Source organism: Tachypleus tridentatus, chromosome 4, assembly GCF_004210375.1.
Source record: "Tachypleus tridentatus isolate NWPU-2018 chromosome 4, ASM421037v1, whole genome shotgun sequence".
Classification (NCBI taxonomy): Eukaryota; Metazoa; Arthropoda; class Merostomata; order Xiphosura; family Limulidae; genus Tachypleus; species Tachypleus tridentatus.
The window spans coordinates 117,862,671-117,885,561 of NC_134828.1; the positions used below are offsets into that span (position 1 = coordinate 117,862,671).

At 31.9% G+C, this 22,891-nt stretch overlaps 1 protein-coding gene across 5 annotated transcripts in view; it reads left to right on the forward strand.

Annotated features, from left to right (window-relative positions):
- Window positions 1-22,891, forward strand: part of LOC143249944 (furin-like protease 1, isoforms 1/1-X/2) — a 185,480-nt gene that overhangs the window by 10,310 nt on the left and 152,279 nt on the right. For 4 of the 5 annotated variants that reach the window (XM_076500564.1, XM_076500565.1, XM_076500569.1 and 1 more), the window contains exon 2: window positions 20,426-20,524. In XM_076500564.1, coding sequence (XP_076356679.1) covers window positions 20,426-20,524 — 99 coding nt within the window. Of the gene's footprint in view, window positions 1-4,431; window positions 4,556-20,425; window positions 20,525-22,891 lie in introns of those variants that run through there. The other variant, XM_076500568.1, reaches the window with a different exon arrangement.

The window sequence follows — 22,891 nt, forward strand, 5'->3', positions numbered from 1 at the left end:
TAGAGGGGTGGCACTGCTGGTCGATCAGCTGTGCTTATCCTGTCTTTGGCACCCGATACACCCTCGGAGGCCGTAGCCATCCATGTTTCCTTGGGTTTTACCATCACTGTTTGTTCTCTCTACTTATCTCCTGGGTAGACCTATGATAAATCAGACCTTGATGCTCTCATTTAATAGTTGCTATCTCCCTTTTCAATATTTTTCTTATAATCTCCTCTGGGGTGGTGCTTATATTGATGGGAGGGGTCATTTCATAGAGTGTATTCTCTTCAATCACAATCTTTCTCTCTTCAATACTGGTTTTTGTGCTTATTTCTATGCACCATATTATTCTTTTATTGGTGTTGAGCTTTCTATCTCTCCCCCTTAACTTTTCACTCACTTTTTTTTGAGTGTCGACAGTGATCCATGTGGCAGTAATTATTTTCACATTGTTTTGAAGAATACTGGCTGTGGTTGCTGTCATCCGATCCTCTTTCAATGCTCTCTCATAACTTGATTTGACCATTGTCTATATGCCATCAATAGATGAATGTGTGGTAGCAGAGATTAACTGTATTGTCCAGGTGGCTGCTCAATCTATTCATAAAACCTCGACAGATTTTCCATGGTATATCCTCATCTCTGTAGGAGTCCTGCTTGATAAATGACACATAAGGCTCAAAAATGTGCATTGGATATCTTTTATAGGTATCTCACACTTTCAAACCTCGTTGCTTCTCAGCAGACTCATGCCCATGTTTAGCAGGTAAGACATCAAAGCCAGAAGGAATCTGGGTTTAAGTTCACAACTAGCATCGCTTCTAACACATGCATAATCATATGGGACAAGATTTGGAAGGTCAGAGAGCAGTATATTTCCCTCTCTCATTTGATCTTGTATCATATAGGACAAGATTTGAAAAGTCAGAGGGCAGTATATTTCACTCTCTCATTTGATCTTGTATCATATAGGACAAGATTTGAAAAGTCAGAGAGCAGTATATTTCCCTCTCTCATTTGATCTTGTATCATATAGGACAAGATTTGGAAGGTCAGAGGGCAGTATATTTCCATCTCATTTGATTTTGCTCTCTGCTGGCCAAGAAGTTGCTGATGCCCATACTCTCGACAAAAGTTTTTCTCATGCATGTAGCACTTCTGTTTCATTCTCCACCTTCTTAGCCATCAAGTCATGGCAGAATGATAGCCTCTTTTCTCTTAGACTGATTGTCTCTTTGACTATAATTGCCCCTTTGCAGTGTCAGAATTCAAGCTTGCTCTTCATGAGGCTGGCAGTACATTAGTGAGACTTGATGATATTCACTATGAGAAGCTGTGCCATCTCTCTCCTGCCCCTCTTGCTATTCTCCTGGTTGTTTTTAACTGGATCTGAAGGGAGAATGTTTTTCCTAATGTATGGTGTCAGGCTCTTGCCCTACTTTTCTCTAAGCCTGGGAAGGATCTCAAGTTTTCTTCAAATTACTGTCCAATTTGCTTTGACAAGCTGCTTCTGTAAGGTGTTAGAGAGGATGGTTAATGTTCATCTTCTTTGGTTCCTCAAATCAAACAACTTCCTCTCACCCACCCAGTGTGCATTTCACCAAGAGTGTTCCATCATGGACCACGTGATTTGACTTGATATGTCAGCCAGAGAAACATTTCTCAAGCAAAAACAACTTGTTCTCATATTCTTTTACCTTGAGAAGGCTTACGATACTACATGGAAGTATGGCAGTTTGTGAGATCACAACTCTTATGGGTTGCATGATTATTTACCCACTATTGTCCAAAACCTTTTAATGGATAGGTGATTCCAAGTCCTTGTGGGCTTGATGCTTTCCCATTCTTTTCCATAGGAATTTGGAGTCCTTCAGAACTGTGTCTGGAGTGTCACACTTTTCAGTGGGAAGATTAATACTATTAGTGTACAACTTCCTCCTGCTGTTGGAAATGGGCTCTATGTTGATGACTTCTACATCTTGTGTCAATTGTTGAGCATGAGGTTTATTGAGCAGCAGCTTCAGACTGGCCTCAGTCTTTTGTTGAAGTGGACAACAGCAAACAGTTTTATCTTTTATTTCTCTTAAACTGTTTGCAGGTATTTCTTCTGCCAACAGGATATTCACCCTGATTTTGAGCTCCAGAATCCAGAATGGATAATGTTGTTCTTATTTTGGTCCTTGAGACAAAGTTAATTAACTCTAAGTTGACCTTCATTCCACACATCAAGTGTTAAGTGTACAAAGGCTCTGAACATCCCATATGTCTTCTTTACCACCTATTGGGGAGCAGACTGATGTTCTAGGCTCAAGTTATATTGTGCCCTCATTCACTTCGAACTGGACTATGGGTTTCTTGTCTATAGTTCTGTCAGGACCTTGGCCTTAAAGATGTTGGATTCTGTTCATCATCTGGGGCTTTGGCTCTGCACAAGGACTTTCTGCACTTCTCCAGTCCAGAGTTTGTACACCGAGCCCCACAGACCCCCTTGTCACCTCCACTGCTTGCAACTTTCTTTACAGTATGCTTTAAAACTTTGATCCTTACCACAAGATCCTACCTGGAGTTGTGTTTTCCTTCTTCAGTTGGCTTTGCTTTTTAGGAATAGATGGTCTGACATTCTTCCATTTGGCCTTCTTGTCCAGCCACAGCTGGCTAGATCAGGTTTGTCCTTGAGTGGTGTTGCTGTTTTCACTGGTCAGCTCATCCTACCGTGACTTCTTACCATCCTCACCTGTGACCTTTCTTTGAGTCACCCAAGGAAGGCTAATTGGAAGTATCATCTTCTATTTTCTGAGTGTCTTTCAAACCATCCTACCATTTCCACTTATATGGATTGTTCAAAATCAGGTGACTCTGTGTGCTCTGCTATGATTTGTTGTGGTTCATTGGTTGCTCACAGGATTCCCTATAGAGTTTCTGTGTTCACTGCCAAATTGTATGTCACATCTCTTACCCTGGATTACATAGAAGCTATGCAGTACACCAATTGTACTATTTATACTGACTCGCTTAGCTCTCTACTAGTACTGGAATTGCTTCACTTTCATTTTTACCCTGTTCTCATTGATATAAGAAACTGACTGGCCCATTTCTCATTATCTTCTGTTTTCATTCAGTTTTTCTGGATACCAGGTCATGTTGGTAATTGTGGAAATGAGGTCACTAACACTAGCTAAGTCCATCCACTGTTGTGCCGTACCTCCCTTATATGGACTTTAATTTTGTATTTAAGGCTCAGTTCTGTGTCAGTTTACAGTCGACTGGGAATGAGCAATGTGATGGCAATATTTTCCAGATTCTATTGCAGTTTGACTCTCTTGTTTCTGTAAGGATTGGAAGGAGAAAGTTATCCTGGCTAGGCTATGCATTGGTCACTGTTCTTAACTTGTCATTTTCTGTTATCTGGGACTGATGCAACAACATGTGGCCTTTGTGACACTCAAGCCACAATAGCCCATGCTTTACTGTTGTGTTGTCATTATGACTTTACATGACAGCACTATTTTAGACATGATTTTACCATAGGTTTACCCCTGATGTTGGACAGTGTCATTAGTGATGGTGACACTGCCCACTTGTGTTTTTAAATTTTTTGGGCCATTGGCCTTTTTAATTCTATTTATGTTATCACCTACTCTTTGAACCTTCTTTTATTTAACCTTGATTCATTTTTACATTTTACAATGATGTTTCTTTTAACAGTTGTTTGGTGCAGATAGTCCAGTTGCTTTGCACCAATAAATGCCAAACAACAATAACAACATGTGGGATATAAGGACTAAAATTCCTTAATTCCAACCAGGAGTAGTGGAACCTCAGCTGTCTGGTTGGGGCTAACCTGTAGTGATTATAACTCATGTACAGTTACACTCTTAATACAGAAACTAAGTTCAGGGTGAAGAGCATACCTGTCCTGGATGTAATGCAGTTCCCCTGTTCGGGTACCAATCCTATCTTAATACAGGAACTAAGTTCAGGGTGAAGAGCATACCTGTTCTGGATGTAATGCAGTTCCCCTGTTTGGGTACCAATCCTATCTTAATACAGGAACTAAGTTCAGGGTGAAGAGCATACCTGTTCTGGATGTAATGCAGTTCCCCTGTTTGGGTACCAATCCTATCTTAATACAGGAACTAAGTTCAGGGTGAAGAGCATACCTGTTCTGGATGCAATGCAGTTCCCCTGTTCAGGTACCAATCCTCTCTTGGTACACATATGATCTATACAGATGTTTTTTGAATGGGTAATACCTTCATCACCTCCATCTCAAGGTGTGATTCTAGCTAAAAGTGTCAGCCAAGGTATGTCCACACTCTCACACTTCCTTTCTATTAAAATCTGGTATTAGAGACTGGGATCAAACCAGTCTCAAAAAAGTGATAACTGAATGAAGTGCTTGTGTATAGTACCAAGATAGAGTATGTAGCTAGGATATCATGAGACAAATATCACCAAGGACAATTGAAGGGGGTATGAAAGACTGGAGCAAGCAAGAAAAAATCAGGCCAATGTTTAAGTGACCAAAGAAGAAACTCTGGTGGTCAAGTAATAGCTATAAGTCTCAATGGAAGTAAGTATTATTGGAAATACCTTTTCAATTTAGAAAAAATGTTAACTTTCCAATTAGAGAAATAAAAGTTACAAAACAGTTTGTTTAGTTATGATGTAATATGAGTGTAGGAACGTGAAGAGCTTTGATTAAGTTAGATTATGTAAATTATTCAAGTAAAAGTAACATATCCTTAACAGGTCACGAAGTTTTGGTTTTGTTGGTTTGCTGTTGTCTTATATCTCTTGCATCTTATGTTTCTATAGCCTGTTTAATGACGTTATTGCTTCTCATTTGTTATTAAAGTTCATGGACAAGTAACCTGCTCTGCTCCTATCCTAAAGCAAACTAAAGGCTTTGAGAACAGAGTTATAAAAAGTGAAAGTGGTACATGTAGTAAAATTAAACACCTATTCTAATTTGTTTTATTTAAATACAAACTAATGTGGCCATTAAATGTTGTGGAGAGACATAGGAGCCCCAAGAGCAGCAATATTTAAATACTGACCCCCATATGTTACTTCCCAGGAGGGCTGTAAGAATACTTTCAGAATTTAGTGATAACTAATTTGCCAGTTATAAGCAGAAACACATAGATACAAAATTTTGTTAAATAATGATTTAAATTATGTTTACTTTCTAAGTAGAATGCCATGTCACTGGAGGAATTATCAACTGCTGTAACTGTCACTACTATAAAAAATGAATTCTGTAGAATGGTTATATTATGTAGTCATTGAAAATTGTTTAAACAGTTACAGAGTCACAGCTGTAGAGAGATCAAATTGTGAACAATTTAAAACTACAGACATCATGATTGTTAGGTCCTAGGGTTGGGTTATATTTGTTAGTGTTGATAGAGTTTGGTTATATTTAAGAATTGTAGGCTTGATTGCAGAGCTTGTGTTTTCAGTTAGAGAATGTAGTACTATTAAATATAAAATAGTAAATTAGGAGTTGAAATAAAGGAAGCTAGACAAGAAATGAACTGAGTTAGGGTAAAGGTTGCTTTAAGGGATTGCTAGAATGAAATTACTAGTTTTTTTCAGGATGAACAGTATAAACAGAAAAACTTTAAAGCTGTAGAGATAGGGTCAGTTAAAACTCATGTACCATTTTATAATAGACTTGAACCTTTGATTGCTTAAAATGAAGAATTAGATGATTTGCAGGCTTACATAGTGGGATGGATAGAAAGAATAGAAGTATATCTTTCTTGCAGGTTCTAAACTACATTATATCATGTGTTTAAAATTTAATTGTTAGTACTAAAATGCACTATCTTTTAATATATCATGTAGGGGTGAATGGTAATGGAACATTAGTAATTGATTTGTTTAAAGGAAAACAAAGTTTGACAATAGAAAGGAAAATGATGCTTAAGATTTATAACAGAAAGTAGCACAGATAAACAGTTTGAAATTCTACAGATTCCATCTTCATCATGTAAAGTAAAACAAAAAAATTACATCATCTAATGTAAATACGAGCCAGTGTGTGCCACATGATGTTATGCTTGACTTATTGAAATAGGTGGTCATAAAAGCCAAAATGCACTTAACCAGATAAAATAGTTTGAATATTGTGTACACATTATGAACTTAGTGACATAGGTGCAAGTGGGCCATAAGGGTGCATGTTCTGTGAAACCTTATAAGTTTAGTGAGTGTTGGTATAATAAAATTTAATATAAAGTAAAGCTGTGAGTGGTGTTGGATCACCTAACCTAGAGTGAAATGTATAAATTTTATCATGAAAGTAAAAATATTGATTAAATTTTAAACTTGTTATATCATAAATGCTTTTAATAAAAAAACAAATCTCTTTATTCAATGGAAACTCTAAATTCAGAAATCAACAAATATTTTTTACAGTTGTCTATACATTTCATTTTATAGTTTCACTACACAGACTAACAACAATATTAGGTTATACAAAGTGACATATTTGGATCCAATTCAATTATGAGTGTTCCCTGACCACATATAATTATTCTTAAGTCTGTGGTGTAAGACCTGTGTGTCATTACACCCATTATTATGAAAAGAATGGGTTTCAAGACTGCTTGTAAATATTTTTTACTGTATCTTGCTTTATCAAAATCTTTGTCCTGGACCACACACTAATCAGCTGACATTAGTAAAGCAGATGGGGATTCCTGCCATTTCTAGATGTTTCATGTATTGTAGGTCACTGGATTGGTCTGTTTTGTAAAATAAAATGTTACAGTTACCTATTGTACTATCTCTGGTGCAGCTTTCCTCTGGCCTCTATACTAGTTTACTTCACAATTCTTCTACGGAATATGGGAGCCCTTGCCAATTACCTATTTCTAGCCACTGGTGAACTGTGGAGGATTCCTTCTGAGCGTGGTCACTCCTACTCAGTTGAAAGTACGATGGTGGTGTTCTACTGGTGTAGATGGCCTTGGACAATGCATTACATCATATATTTATAAAGATTACAGTTTGTTCCTCTTCCTGAGGCAATCTCCTTCTTGCCAGATGTCTCTGGATGTCAGTCCCAAGCAGTTTATAGTGATGTTTGTGTTGGATGTGCATGCTCGATGATACAAATCCTTAGTATGGAGGCTCATATGCCATACCAGTTCCCATATCCAAGGGCCCTTTTCCTGTCATGGACTGAATATCCCTACACAGTTTGGTCAATCTTTCATTTATGGTTTGATGTACTTGAAACATTCTATGTGTGAGTTTCTTTAATTTCACATATTTGTGTTGCTGGGTGCCCTTCTCCTGCTCTGGACTAGTTAATACATTCTTAGTTCTGCCTGGTGATGGACTGAAGATGTATCCCCACTTTGATGTCTATTTTCCTACTATCCCCCGAATATCAGTTTCTGGTCATATATAATGCTGGTAATGTTGGATGTGCATACATGATAACACACAGTGGTTATTCCTATGATTCCACCCTTATTGTGACACTTTTTCACATATGTAAAAGTTCACTTGGCTCAGAAGTGATGTGGTCAGTCAAAGGGATGTTGTCTCCAGTTTGTTCATACACACCATAATTCTTCATATGGACACTTTCTAAAGGAGGATCACCTTGTAAATGGAACCTCTGCCTAACTCGATGATGGGATTCTAACTATTTTTGAACATAAGTAAGATATCATATCAGAGATTAACATTTTTCTATGCTGAATATACATTGATGATAGATACTGACCTTTTATTATATTTCACTTCCACTCTCAGTTTTGTATGTTCTGCCCAATCTCAAAATGATTACAGGCTTCTTGAAATGGAGTGTAACAGTGATAATGGCAGTTATATCACATTCCTGTTAGTGGAGGGTTGCTGTTTGATCATTTGAATGAAAGCATGCAGATGTCTCATGTGAAGGATAAGTGAGTCTACCAAGGCTAGTGACAAGTAAAAATTTGCACATATAGAAAGTAGTCAAAGTTAATAAAAACTATTTTTGTAAGTACGTTCTGGAAATACATTAACTTCTAATAGTTTTTATGTTTTTGTCTCTAAAGAGACATTTTTCCATTATCATGAAAACTTGATTACTCTAGATATTGACACAACAGGGATAGATTATCTAACCAAACTTGTATTACTGTAATTTTAGTGATCTATCTTGACATGACACGGATAGATTATCTAACTAAACTTGTATCACTGTAATTTTAGTGATCTATCTTGACATGACAGAGACAGATTATCTAACCAAACTTGTATTACTGTAATTTTAGTGATGTATTTTGACATGACAGGGATGGATTATCTAACTAAACTTGTATCACTATAATTTTAGTGATCTATCTTGACATAACAGGGATAGATTATCTAACTAAACTTGTGTTCCTGTAATTTTAGTGATCTATCTTGACATGACACGGATAGATTATCTAACTAAACTTGTATCACTGTAATTTTAGTGATCTATTTTGACATGACAGGGATAGATTATCTAACTAAACTTGTATTACTGTAATTTTAGTGATCTATTTTGACATGACAGGAACAGATTATCTAAGTAAACTTGTAATACTGTAATTTTAGTGATTTATTTTGACACAACAGTGATAGGTTATCTAACTAAACTTGTATTACTGTAATTTTAGTGATGTATTTTGACATGACAGGGATAGATTATCTAACTAAACTTGTATCACTGTAATTTTAGTGATCTATCCTTGAAGTATAAAACTTGATAATTTACTAAATATTTGTATTGTGCCATCTTTAATGTAGACTAAAATCAACATACTGTATTTTGTTTACGAAAGGAATCTACCTTCTAAAAACATGCAGATATTTGTGGTAAAGGATTTCATGATGTGAGGCTAGTCTAGGTCTGCAGTTCTGTGCTTGATGTAGTCACTGATCATGGTCACCTTTTAGTCATATAGATGTTATAATGTTGATATAAAGTATCTGCTTTATCTCTAGTCTGTCATGTAAAAATCAGGCTGACACAGATTACAATGCACTAGCTTTGTGTTAAATTTAAGGAACATATAATACATAAATGGAACATGTAGTATTGTTTAGTATTCCAACAACAGATTGATAATGTAATTAATATTCTTATGTCAAACAGTTATGTATGTTAACCCTAATGAAGCTACCAAGGTGAAATGCTGCTTTAAATAAAATATATTCTTTTATCTGGAGTATAGAGGCTATTCTTACAAAATGTGTTGTCTTACAGTTTTTATTGAATGGTCCATCAATAGATGGATGGCTAATAATACCTCAGGAACATCCATTTCCATTAAAACAACTGTGTGAAATTAACTTATTGTAAGTCACTTATCTTTGCCAACATTCAGAAGAAAAGTATCCAGTTAGACATGCACCATTAGGTTTGAACCATTGACTAATGTGTTACATGGTCAGATAAAGCACACTTCATGTTGTTCTGGAATGAAACTAATGCAGATATGGACCCAGCATAAATACCTTACACTTCTATAGGGATTTACACTGTTTTAGAATGATTGTAGGATTAGAGTAGAGGGTGACAATTTAATGAACACATGGACTCATCATAAATAGCTTACATTTTTTATAAAGATTTACATTGTTTTGAAATGATTGTAGGGTTAGAGTAAAGGGTGACAACTTTATGAAGGCTTGGGCCCAACCTGCATATACTCCAATGAACAAGGATCAGTGCAGTGTCAGGAGCTCATTTACATGATATGGGCTAGGTTTTCTGGCTTATCTGAGTATCCATATCTCTATCAATATATATGCAATCACCATGTATTTTTATACAAAAGACAGATGGTTATTTTCAGGATACAAACCACAAAGCTAAAATTGTCCATGATACAGATTTTCACCATCTACTGTGACTTGCACAATATTCTGTATTCACTCTTATAAAGATTATATTTTAAAACAAACTATCGAAAGACAGTCTATTGTTGTCAATTTTACTTGGATTGGTCCATTTATAATTTTTTTTCACTGAACATGATAACTCATTTGTAAAATTCCTTAATCTCAGTCCAAATATAAATTTATGGTTGAGAACAAGCTGCAGAAAGACATAGACATCTACTACATAGAGTGGAGAAGTTAAAAACTGAAACATATATCTGGGATACATTAGTAGGTTAGTGCCATTTCATAAACAGGCTGTAGTTAGTCGAGTAACATGGTGACTTAGCATATTCTTATTAGGTTGGGGTTTCTGATATTTTTTTGCCAGTGAGCCTTTAAAGATTGTAACATACTGAGGTATTAAAACTATTTTTCTCTTGTTATTTAATATGACCACATGTTGAGGAAACATTGTTAATTAAATTTGTAGCTAACCCTTTAAAGTAGGCCTCAACAAATATTTTCAGATACTATGATCCAGCCCAAAAACTTAGGAGCCAGGTCCAATGCTAAAAGGTTATAGAATATATTTTGAGTCAGTTGTGTGGTATTGTATGAGACATACAGTTTTACACTAAAAAGCAAAAGGCTCATTATATTAAACTTCAATATGTGCAGTTATTAAACTGAATAATTATAATATAGGTAGATTTTTGTAGTGAAGGTAAATAAACTAAAACTAATCACTGGTAAACCAAGCAGATTATTTAAGAGCAGATCTAATCTACTCTTTACTACAACAATAAACAAATACCTTTTGGTGTGCCTAATCAAACTTCTCTACTGTTTGTTCCTGGAAATGGGAGTTATATTAATTAATAAGTGTGTGCTAACAGTCACATGATATCAATAATCACTTGATAACACTGCCTGAACTAACTGCTTTTAGTTGTGTCTGAGTCTAAACATCTGCAATGATTGGTTAAATTGAGAGAAAAAAGAAAAAGAAAATGACATTAAATTAGTAATGTGTTATATAACCACATTGGTTCATTCCTGGAAAGCATAAAACATTGAATCCACCAATAAAATCCTAGAAATAAAGTTTGATTTGGACTTGGAGAATGTGATAATTGTTCCAAACTTCCAAGAGTCCAGAACTGTTCTAGATACAAGTTTTATTTAGCACATCCCTATGTTCAAGTAAAATGAAAGAAAATACTAGGTGCCCTGGTGAAGGTTTTAGTTGCTGTTGTGACCTGGCACCTGGGGTTTGTTGAGGCCTACTTTAAGCAAACTGTAGCTTGACTGGGGTAGGACATTTATGCAACATAAATATGGAAATTGTGCATTCCTCATAAAACTTCATAGGATTTTGTTAAAGGTTAAAAGTATTTTGAAAACAAAGAATGACATTATTACAGTTACATCTTAATAATAACAGTGTTTTTTAATATGGTAGTTATTTACACTCAAATTGTTAACATAGTTCAAGTGCAATGTGATTTTTATTTTAAATATAAAAACAAAGTTTTGATCTTATAGTTTTCATATTTCATTTGTATAACCTCGAAAACCTCCTTAATAAACATATGAAATTTTCATTTATATAACCTTTAGAACCTCCTTAATAAACATAAGAAGGTTATAAGGTTCAATATGTGTTCTCACCAACTCCACCTATTATCATCAATGTACAATGCAATAAAATAATCAAAATTATGAAATAGAAGTAAAAGTACTAATGGTGCTCTGGCAGACTCGTGCAACCATTCAGAAAAATCTTTAACAGTGTAATATCTTAAACCTTACACTTTAACAGTATAATATCTTAAACCTTACACTTTAATAGTGTAATATCTTAAATCTTACACTTTAATAGTGTAATATCTTAAACCTTACACTTTAATAGTGTAATTAATATCTTAAACCTTACAATTTAATGCTGTAATTAATATCTTAAACCTTACACTCTAATAGTGTAATTAATATCTTAAACCTTGAGAATTGATGTAAAGGCTGACGTATATAGAAAAATATTTAAATCTTTCAGTAACTTTAAAACATAATTAATCCATTATTAACTAAAATATAAAAGTAAGGTCTAAATACAATTTCTGACTACAGTATATTTAGGTATGATACAACCATAAATGCTGTGATTGATCAGTCAGTTATATGTACTTCATGGTGACAACTGCATGGCAGTTTCAAAATAACCATTGTGTATTAGAGTACAAAATGAGCTTTTTCTAATCATTATACACGTGTAGGCTATAAGGATAAAAAAGTCATTGGAAGGTAGGTGTGGCAGCTGTAAGGGGTTTAAAATATTTAAATTGAATTGCATTCATTCAGAGAAATTTGAAATATAGGAATTAGAAGATTAAATAAGCATTTTATGGTCTTGACTTATATCTTTAAAACTGGCATTATCTTTAAAACTGGCATTAATTTACTAAAGATGCAAAATGTCAAAGTAGAGACATTTCATAACATGTAGGTCACACGACAATAAATCTGAAATTTTAAATAGTTTTGAAAGGTTTAGATTCAAATATAGGACTTATCCTTGTATAACCCATCTAAAGGACTTATCCTTGTATAACACAAACTTTCAAATTGTAATATGGACTACAATGTTAATTTAATTTAAGTAAATTGATAGCAAAAGTTTTTAATTACATTTTGAATTTAACACACTGATTTGCACTAAAAGTGGTTAATAAAAGGGTACCCATATCAAAAAGGTTAAACATGCGGACTTACATCTTTACTAAGGACACTATATGATATGTATTAATATTTCACCAGTAATAAATAGTTGTTTACATTGTACATTCTGTCTCGCAGTGCCTCAAGAAAAGTGAAAACATAAAACCTCACCTCACTTTCATGTGCTGAAAACAAACAACAAAATGGTTCTTGATATCATATCTTCCAGACTCATGAACATTCAAAAGTAACTCTGTTAAGTGTGAAAAACAACAAAAGCCCTACTTATACAGCAACTAAAAGCAAAATTAAACCAATATAAAGGAACACCTTTATGCCTATAATAATTAATAAGATCCAACTGCAATGCCCTCTACAATGTCATACCCTTTTATACTATTGTACCTAAGACCTGCTCAGCATTGGTCAGCTGCTAACTCTCTCTTTGTTAACCTGAAGATGACCTAAGAAGGTCAAAACTTCTTCTTTACTTTATTTTTATTAAAGTTTTAATACCTGTACCAGTTGTTTTTAGAATACAAAACAATAAATATTTGTAACCTGCAGATGACCTAAGAAGGTCAAACCAGCTGTTTTTAGAATATGTTTTTATCTGTATCTCACTTCTTGAATAATTTGTTTACGTGTTAAAATTACATGTTTTCTTAGTCCAATCACAGATATTTCTTCAGCTGTTGAAGGACATTCTTCATCACTAATGTCCTATACAGTACATAAACCATTGTGTTCAAGCCTTGGCAATAGCGACTGGCACAGCTTAAACTCAGTAGTTCATTATCTCTTTATTGATTCTTTGAATAATGACTTCTTGTGAGATAAAGCTTTTTTATGATGGCAGATAGATTGCTTGTATGTAAGAGGGACTACTGTATTAGCGTATTATTTCATATTATGGATGCATTATAGAGTGATAGTCAGTAGTACTATTTAGTGTGACCAGAGTAATCCTAGAGTTGATGATGGAGAATGTGAAATAGCTTCCTTTTCTCTAACCTGTCACTTAAATATTATGGTAGCCACTAAATAATTCTCATGTAGTTTTACACAGGATTTAACAAACAAGCAAAATTCTTAAGGTATGTTTACCTTTGTCTAAAATCTGTTTGTTTACAAACAACCTGTGAGCATTGCATAGCACCAAAATGTGCATCAGATAATCATGTGTAAAAGTGATGTGATAGACTAATTCAGATTGGAACAAGCACTGGTAAGATATTATTGACAGCAGCTGAATGTCCATCACAGAATGCTGGCACACTGTTGTTTGCAGTTAAAGGAACATATCATTGTACTTGCATTACATAAGTGATGAGGATATAGATTTAACTCAGAATATAGCCAAAAGTAAAGAGGGCTCTTCATTGTATGAGAAATCTCTGAATATCATAACAGCAAATCTAAAAAAGACATTTGTTTTGTAAAAGAGCATGGTTGTTACCAACCCGTCATCACTAGGATTGGATTACATCAAGGATTTGTTTTGTGAAAGAGCATGGTTGTTACCAACCTGTAATCACTAGGATTGGATTACATCAAGGATTTGTTTTGTGAAAGAGCATGGTTGTTACCAACCTATCATCACAAGGATTGGATTACATCAAGGATTTGTTTTGTGAAAGAGCATGGTTGTTACCAATCTGTCATCACTAGGATTGGATTACATTAAGGATTTGTTTTGTGAAAGAGCATGGCTGTTACCAACCTGTCATCATCAGGATTGGATTACATCAAGGATTTGTTTTGTGAAAGAGCATGGTTGTTACCAACCCGTCATCACTAGGATTGGATTACATCAAGAATTTACAACAGATTGACATTGTAGGTGTAGACAAGTACTCATCTTGGAAGTTAAATGAAAAATGTATAAAAACCATAATTATATATAAATAAAACAATTTCTTCAGTGAGGTGTGATGCATTTTATACATGCAGTTATTTCTTCCACATATTTTTATTCTTCCAAACATTGAAATATTTATTATTGATTAAAAATGTGTATATCTGGTCACTTCACATGAAGAGAATGATGTTTATAATTAAAACATGTATATTTGGTCACTTCACATGAACAAGATGATGTTCAGAATTAAAATGTATATCTAGTCACTTCACATGAACAGATGATGTTTATAATTAAAAAATGCAAATAGATATACACATGATGTATAACTTTAAAAATGGTAACATCGTATTTGAACAGAAATATTTAATGCTTATCCTGTGTGCGTGTTCAGATTTGAACCTCAAAAACAGCAGGTTAATAAAGGAAAATAAATCAGTAGTACTCTTACCTGTACAACAAAGAAAAACTGTCCATTGTTCAGTTATTACCATTTCACTAGTTTGATTTCTGTTTTGTGAAATAAACATCAAAGTTGAATGTCAAAGAGGGGTGCACCCTCTTACGAAATCTGTGGTTAATATCCAAATCCTCAACAAATTCTGAAATATCTCAGCTTCTTTTATCAAAATTGTAATATTCATAGCATCTTGTGGTGGTGGTTTTGGCTAGAATAAACACTCCTGGTTGAACAGAGGGATTCTGTTTTTTTAGATATCTACTTTTGAACCAGTGGTCCAGCCATTATATATAAGAGAAGTGTGTTCCTTTGTAGATATCTACTTTTAAATCACTGTACAGTTCTGAATAATAGTACAGGGTGGAAAACAGAGAATTTTTTTATGTGTGTTATTTTTATATATATTCTATTGTTTGTGGTAATGGTAGTATTGATATTATCACATGGTAATGGTAGTATTGATATTATCACATGGTAATGGTAGTATTGATATTATCACATGGTAATGGTAGTATTGATATTAACACATGGTAATAATAGTATTGATATTATCACATGATAATGGTAGTATTGATATTAACACATGGTAATGGTAGTGTTGATATCATCACATGGTAATGATAGTATTGACATTATCACATGGTAATGGTAGTATTGATATTATCACATAGTAACGGTAGTATTGATATTATCACATGGTAACGGTAGTATTGATATTAACACATGGTAATGATAGTATTGATATTATCACATGGTAATGGTAGTATTGATATTATCGCATTTATTTGTATGAAGTAGAAAAGAAGGAAATAGAAGTGACACTTGTCTTTAAACAAATTTATTTGGAGCAATTTGAACTAGAATTGAATCTTCACTGATAAAATAAAAGCCTTGTGATGTTAATTTTATGAACCATCTAAGTAAACTGGCTATTTACAGACTGGTAACCTGACAATTTCCCTTGCATTCAATAGAAACTCTTCTACTTTGAGTTTTCAAGAGGCCAAAGCCAAAACACTGCTTTTGACATGGCTTTCGACAGGCTAGAAAATGCTATACTTATAAGGCCTATCCCACACTTGCTTGACTTGTAATGGCTAACATGAGCTATACTCACTTGTGGATTTGACTATGAAGTGAGTCGGCCAAGATGTCTCTCAAGTAAGAGATGCTGGTAGATTTCCCTGCCTTGTTGACTAAAATTTAAAAATTGTACATTCCAAAATAAGTATCTTTAAATACTCCATTTAATGTTTATAATGTTTTTTGGTGTTTTGACTTTTTACCTAGGATAAGCCTGGAGGGGCTCAAATGGAGAAACCTACTTTTAGATTAGTGACCTAATGCCTTATACCACTGAATACCACAAATACTTTTTGAAATATGTATACAAGATATAAAATAAATTGTTGTGATTAATGTATATGTAATATATGATACTCTTGTGAATTATGTGTATATATTATACTCTTGTGAACTATGTGTATATATTATACTCATGAATTATGTGTATATATTATACTCTTGTGAATTATGTGTATATATGATACTCTTGTGAATTATGTGTATATATGATACTCATGAATTATGTGTATAAATTATACTCTTGTGAATTGTGTATATATTATACTCTTGTGAATTATGTGTATATATTATACTCTTGTGAATTATGTGTATATATTATACTCATGAATTATGTGTATATATTATACTCTTGTGAATTATGTGTATATATTACACTCTTGTGAATTATGTGTATATATTACACTCTTATGAATTATGTGTATATATTATACTCTTGTGAATTATGTGTATATATTACACTCTTGTGAATTATGTGTATATATTACACTCTTGTGAATTATGTGTATATATTACACTTGTGAATTATGTGTATATATTATACTCATGAATTATGTGTATATATTATACTCTTGTGAATTATGTGTATATATTATACTTTCATTGAATTATGTGTATATATTATACTCGTGAATTATGTGTATATATTATACTCTTGTGAATTATGTGTATATATTATACTCTTGAATTATGTGTATATATTATACTCTTGTGAATTATGTGTATATATTATACTCTTGTGAATTATGTGTATATATTATACTCTTGTGAATTGTGTATATATTATACTCTTGTGAATTATGTGTATATATTATACTCATGAATTATGTGTATATATTATACTCTTGTGAATTATGTGTATATATTATACTCTTGTGAATTATGTGTATATATTATACTCATGAATTATGTGTATATATTATACTCTTGTGAATTATGTGTATATATTATACTCATGAATTATGTGTATATATTATACTCTTGTGAATTATGTGTATATATTATACTCTTGTGAATTATGTGTATATATTATACTCTTGTGAATTATGTGTATATATTATACTCATGAATTATGTGTATATATTATACTCTTGTGAATTATGTGTATATATTATACTCATGAATTATGTGTATATATTATACACTTGTGAATTATGTGTATATATAACACTCTTGTGAATTATGTGTATATATTATACTCTTGTGAATTATGTGTATATATTATACTCATGAATTATGTGTATATATTATACTCTTGTGAATTATGTGTATATATTATACTCTTGTGAATTATGTGTATATATTACACTTGTGAATTATGTGTATATATTATACTCGTGAATTATGTGTATATATTATACTCATGAATTATGTGTATATATTATACTCTTGTGAATTATGTGTATATATTACACTCTTGTGAATTATGTGTATATATTACACTCTTGTGAATTATGTGTATATATTACACTCTTGTGAATTATGTGTATATATTACACTCTTGTGAATTATGTGTATATATTATACTCATGAATTATGTGTATATATTATACTCTTGTGAATTATGTGTATATATTATACTCTTGTGAATTATGTGTATATATTATACTCTTGTGAATTATGTGTATATATTATACTCATGAATTATGTGTATATATTATACTCATGAATTATGTGTATATATTATACTCATGAATTATGTGTATATATTATACTCATGAATTATGTGTATATATTACACTTGTGAATTATGTGTATATATTATACTCTTGTGAATTATGTGTATATATTATACTCTTGTGAATTATGTGTATATATTATACTCTTGTGAATTATGTGTATATATTATACTCATGAATTATGTGTATATATTATACTCTTGTGAATTATGTGTATATATTATACTCATGAATTATGTGTATATATTATACTCATGAATTATGTGTATATATTATACTCTTGTGAATTATGTGTATATATTATACTCATGAATTATGTGTATATATTATACTCATGAATTATGTGTATATATTATACTCGTGAATTATGTGTATATATTATACTCTTGTGAATTATGTGTATATATTACACTCTTGTGAATTATGTGTATATATTATACTTGTGAATTATGTGTATATATTATACTCATGAATTATGTGTATATATTATACTCATGAATTATGTGTATATATTATACTCTTGTGAATTATGTGTATATATTATACTCTTGTGAATTATGTGTATATATTATACTCTTGTGAATTATGTGTATATATTATACTCATGAATTATGTGTATATATTATACTCTTGTGAATTATGTGTATATATTATACTCTTGAATTATGTGTATATATTATACTCTTGTGAATTATGTGTATATATTATACTCTTGTGAATTATGTGTATATATTATACTCTTGTGAATTATGTGTATATATTATACTCATGAATTATGTGTATATATTATACTCTTGTGAATTATGTGTATATATTATACTCATGAATTATGTGTATATATTATACTCTTGTGAATTATGTGTATATATTATACTCTTGTGAATTATGTGTATATATTATACTCATGAATTATGTGTATATATTATACTCTTGTGAATTATGTGTATATATTATACTCATGAATTATGTGTATATATTATACTCTTGTGAATTATGTGTATATATTATACTCATGAATTATGTGTATATATTATACTCTTGTGAATTATGTGTATATATTATACTCATTGAATTATGTGTATATATTATACTCATGAATTATGTGTATATATTATACTCTTGTGAATTATGTGTATATATTATACTCTTGTGAATTATGTGTATATATTATACTCTTGTGAATTATGTGTATATATTATACTCTTGTGAATTATGTGTATATATTATACTCTTGTGAATTATGTGTATATATTATACTCATGAATTATGTGTATATATTATACTCATGAATTATGTGTATATATTATACTCATGAATTATGTGTATATATTATACTCTTGTGAATTATGTGTATATATTATACTCATGAATTGTGTGTATATATTATACTCATGAATTATGTGTATATATTATACTCATGAATTATGTGTATATATTATACTCTTGTGAATTATGTGTATATATTATACTCTTGTGAATTATGTGTATATATTATACTCATGAATTATGTGTATATATTATACTCATGAATTATGTGTATATATTATACACTTGTGAATTATGTGTATATATAACACTCTTGTGAATTATGTGTATATATTACACTTGTGAATTATGTGTATATATTATACTCATGAATTATGTGTATATATTATACTCATGAATTATGTGTATATATTATACTCTTGTGAATTATGTGTATATATTACACTCTTGTGAATTATGTGTATATATTACACTCTTGTGAATTATGTGTATATATTATACTCATGAATTATGTGTATATATTATACTCTTGTGAATTATGTGTATATATTATACTCTTGTGAATTATGTGTATATATTATACTCTTGTGAATTATGTGTATATATTACACTCTTGTGAATTATGTGTATATATTATACTCGTGAATTATGTGTATATATTATATTCTTGTGAATTATGTGTATATATTATACTCTTGTGAATTATGTGTATATATTATACTCTTGTGAACTATGTGTATATATTATACTCATGAATTATGTGTATATATTACACTCTTGTGAATTATGTGTATATATCATACTCTTGTGAATTATGTGTATATATTATACTCATGAATTGTGTGTATATATTATACTCATGAATTGTGTGTATATATTATACTCATGAATTGTGTGTATATATTATACTCATGAATTGTGTGTATATATTATACTCATGAATTATGTGTATATATTATACTCATGAATTATGTGTATATATTATACTCATGAATTGTGTGTATATATTATACTCCTGAATTTTGTGTATATATTATACTCTTGTGAATTATGTGTATATATTACACTCTTGTGAATTATGAAATAATAAATTATTTCTTGTCTGAGAAATAAACATGATGGAGAAAAAGATGTGCTACAGAAGTGATACAATTTACATTTACTAGCAGTATAATAAAGAACAAGTTAGCAAAGAATATTATGAATTATACAGTGTTAGTCATGTTGTCCTTGCAGGTACTCAAAGACTACTATCATTTAAGGCACCACAGTATAGCCAAAAGATCTACGGAGCAAAGTGAATTTCATCACAAGAGGCTTCGAGAGGAAAAACAAGTAAGTTTACCTTGTTGTTAAGTGAAATGCTGTACAATTGGCTACTTGCACTGTGCTTACTGCAAGGGTTGAACTTGGAATTGTAGAGCTGACAAAATATAAAACATGAAATTTAAGGAAAACTCAAAGCCAGCTGTTGTTGTTGAAATATTTATCAAACCTTTCTTTAAGATCCTTAAATGTTCTGTGTCCATCACGTCTGAAGGTAATCCTTTCTGTTAGTAACGTGACACTGCTTGAGGCGAAGCTAATTCCTCCATTACTTAAATTGATATTTGTTCCTCCTAGTTCTACCATTAAGTGTAAAAAAACAGTGCATGAACACCATCAATTCTGTTGACAGTTTTAAACACATCAATCAGAGTCTAATTCATCTTTTTGTCAAGAGAAAACACTTTCAGAGATCTTAACCTCTCCTTGTATGATACTCATTCCATCCAAGGAATAATGTAGAAACTCTCCTTTGAACCATTTCCAAGATGGAACATATATAATGTGTAAAAAATAAAGTCTAACCATTTATATGTATACAACGAAATTATAATGTTTTAGACTTGTATTCAGTATTTCTGTAGATACAACTTAAAATCCTGTTTTCCTTACCATTAGTAACAGCACAGTGTTTGGATGAGTTTAGAGACTGGTCAATCATTACACCAAGATCCCTTTCTCTTATGACACTGTTAAGGTTATTCCCATCCAAATTATAATAACTCATACATTTTCTTGTATTTATTTTAAAATCTATCTGACATTTAATTGACCAGTTTTCCAAATAATCTGAATTGTTTATAAAGCAGTAGCAATACCTATGATCAACATTGTAAGCAAATCTAAATAATATATTGAATATTTTTCTTCGTCTATGATATTAGACACCACATAACACAATTCAATCTGTTTATAACAGCCCTCTGCTTTTTTCCATCAACCCATTTTTCTAAAGATCCTAACACCAGTCCCTGAGGTGTTAACACCACATAACACAATCCACTCTGACAGAATTCTGTGTATAACAGCCCTCTGCTTTCTTCCATCAAGCCATTTTTCTAGAGAAGATCCTAACACCCTGCCCTGCAGTTTTAACACCACATAACACAATTTAGTCTGACAGAACTTTTTTATAACAGCCCTTTGCTTTCTTCCATCAAGACATTTTTCTAAAGACAATCCTAACACCATGACCTGCAGTTTTAACACCACATAACACAATTCACTCTGACAGAACTCTGTGTATAACAGCCCTCTGCCTTCTTCCATCCAGCCATTTTTCTAAAGACAATCCTAACACCATGACCTGCAATTTTAACACCACATAACACAATCCACTCTGACAGAACTCTATGTATAACAGCCCTCTGCCTTCTTCCATCCAGCCATTTTTCTAAAGACAGTCCTAACACCATGACCTGCAGTTTTAATACCACATAACACAATCCACTCTGACAGAACTCTATTTATAACAGCCCTCTGCTTTCTTCCATCAAGGCATTTTTCTAAAGAAGATCCTAACACCATGACCTGCAGTTTTAACACCACATAACACAATCCACTCTGACAGAACTCTGTTTATAACAGCCCTCTGCCGTCTTCCATCCAGCCATTTTTCTATCTAATGAGCTAATTTATTCCACACATGTAATCGTTATCTTAACATCTCTTTCATGTGGTACTTTGTCAAATGGTTTTGAATATCCAGATACAACAAATATACACCCTTACCCTCAACTACATATGCAACCACATTTTCAAAATATGTCAAAAGAGTTTCTTAGGCAAGATTCTCCCTTGGTGAACCATGTTCATTATAGAATAAAATTCTAAACTTTGTTGAATTATTTTTCAAAATATCTATTATATATGTCTTTGAAAAATCATTCCTAACTCTGATGTAAAACTAATAAGGCTATAATTACTGGTACAACTTCTGTTACTTCATGGTAAAGAGGAGTAACATGAGCCCACTTCCAATCTTCTTGCATCTGTCCATTGTTCAAGGGCTAAGAAAATCTAGTAGCACATGGTTCAACATGCAATTCTCAACTTCCTTCAAAATCCTTGGGGTAGTAGTGTTTCCCAGGAACCTTATTCTTGAATCACACTCAGAACTAATGTAATCATCTTCTTTGATCTTGTTTCCATTTAGCAACTGTTCAGACTCGAGTGTTTATTGGTAAAAAATTTGATAAAAATACAATTTAATAAGTCAACAGTTAATAATAGTCAGAAACAAGTTTTCTTTTGTTAGCCCTTCTTCCATCTTAACATTTTACAATTTCAACCAATCTTTTTCACACACCCTTTCTGGATTCCTCAAGTATTGTTTGACCACTTATATTTATTTTAATTAATCTTGTATGCCTCCTG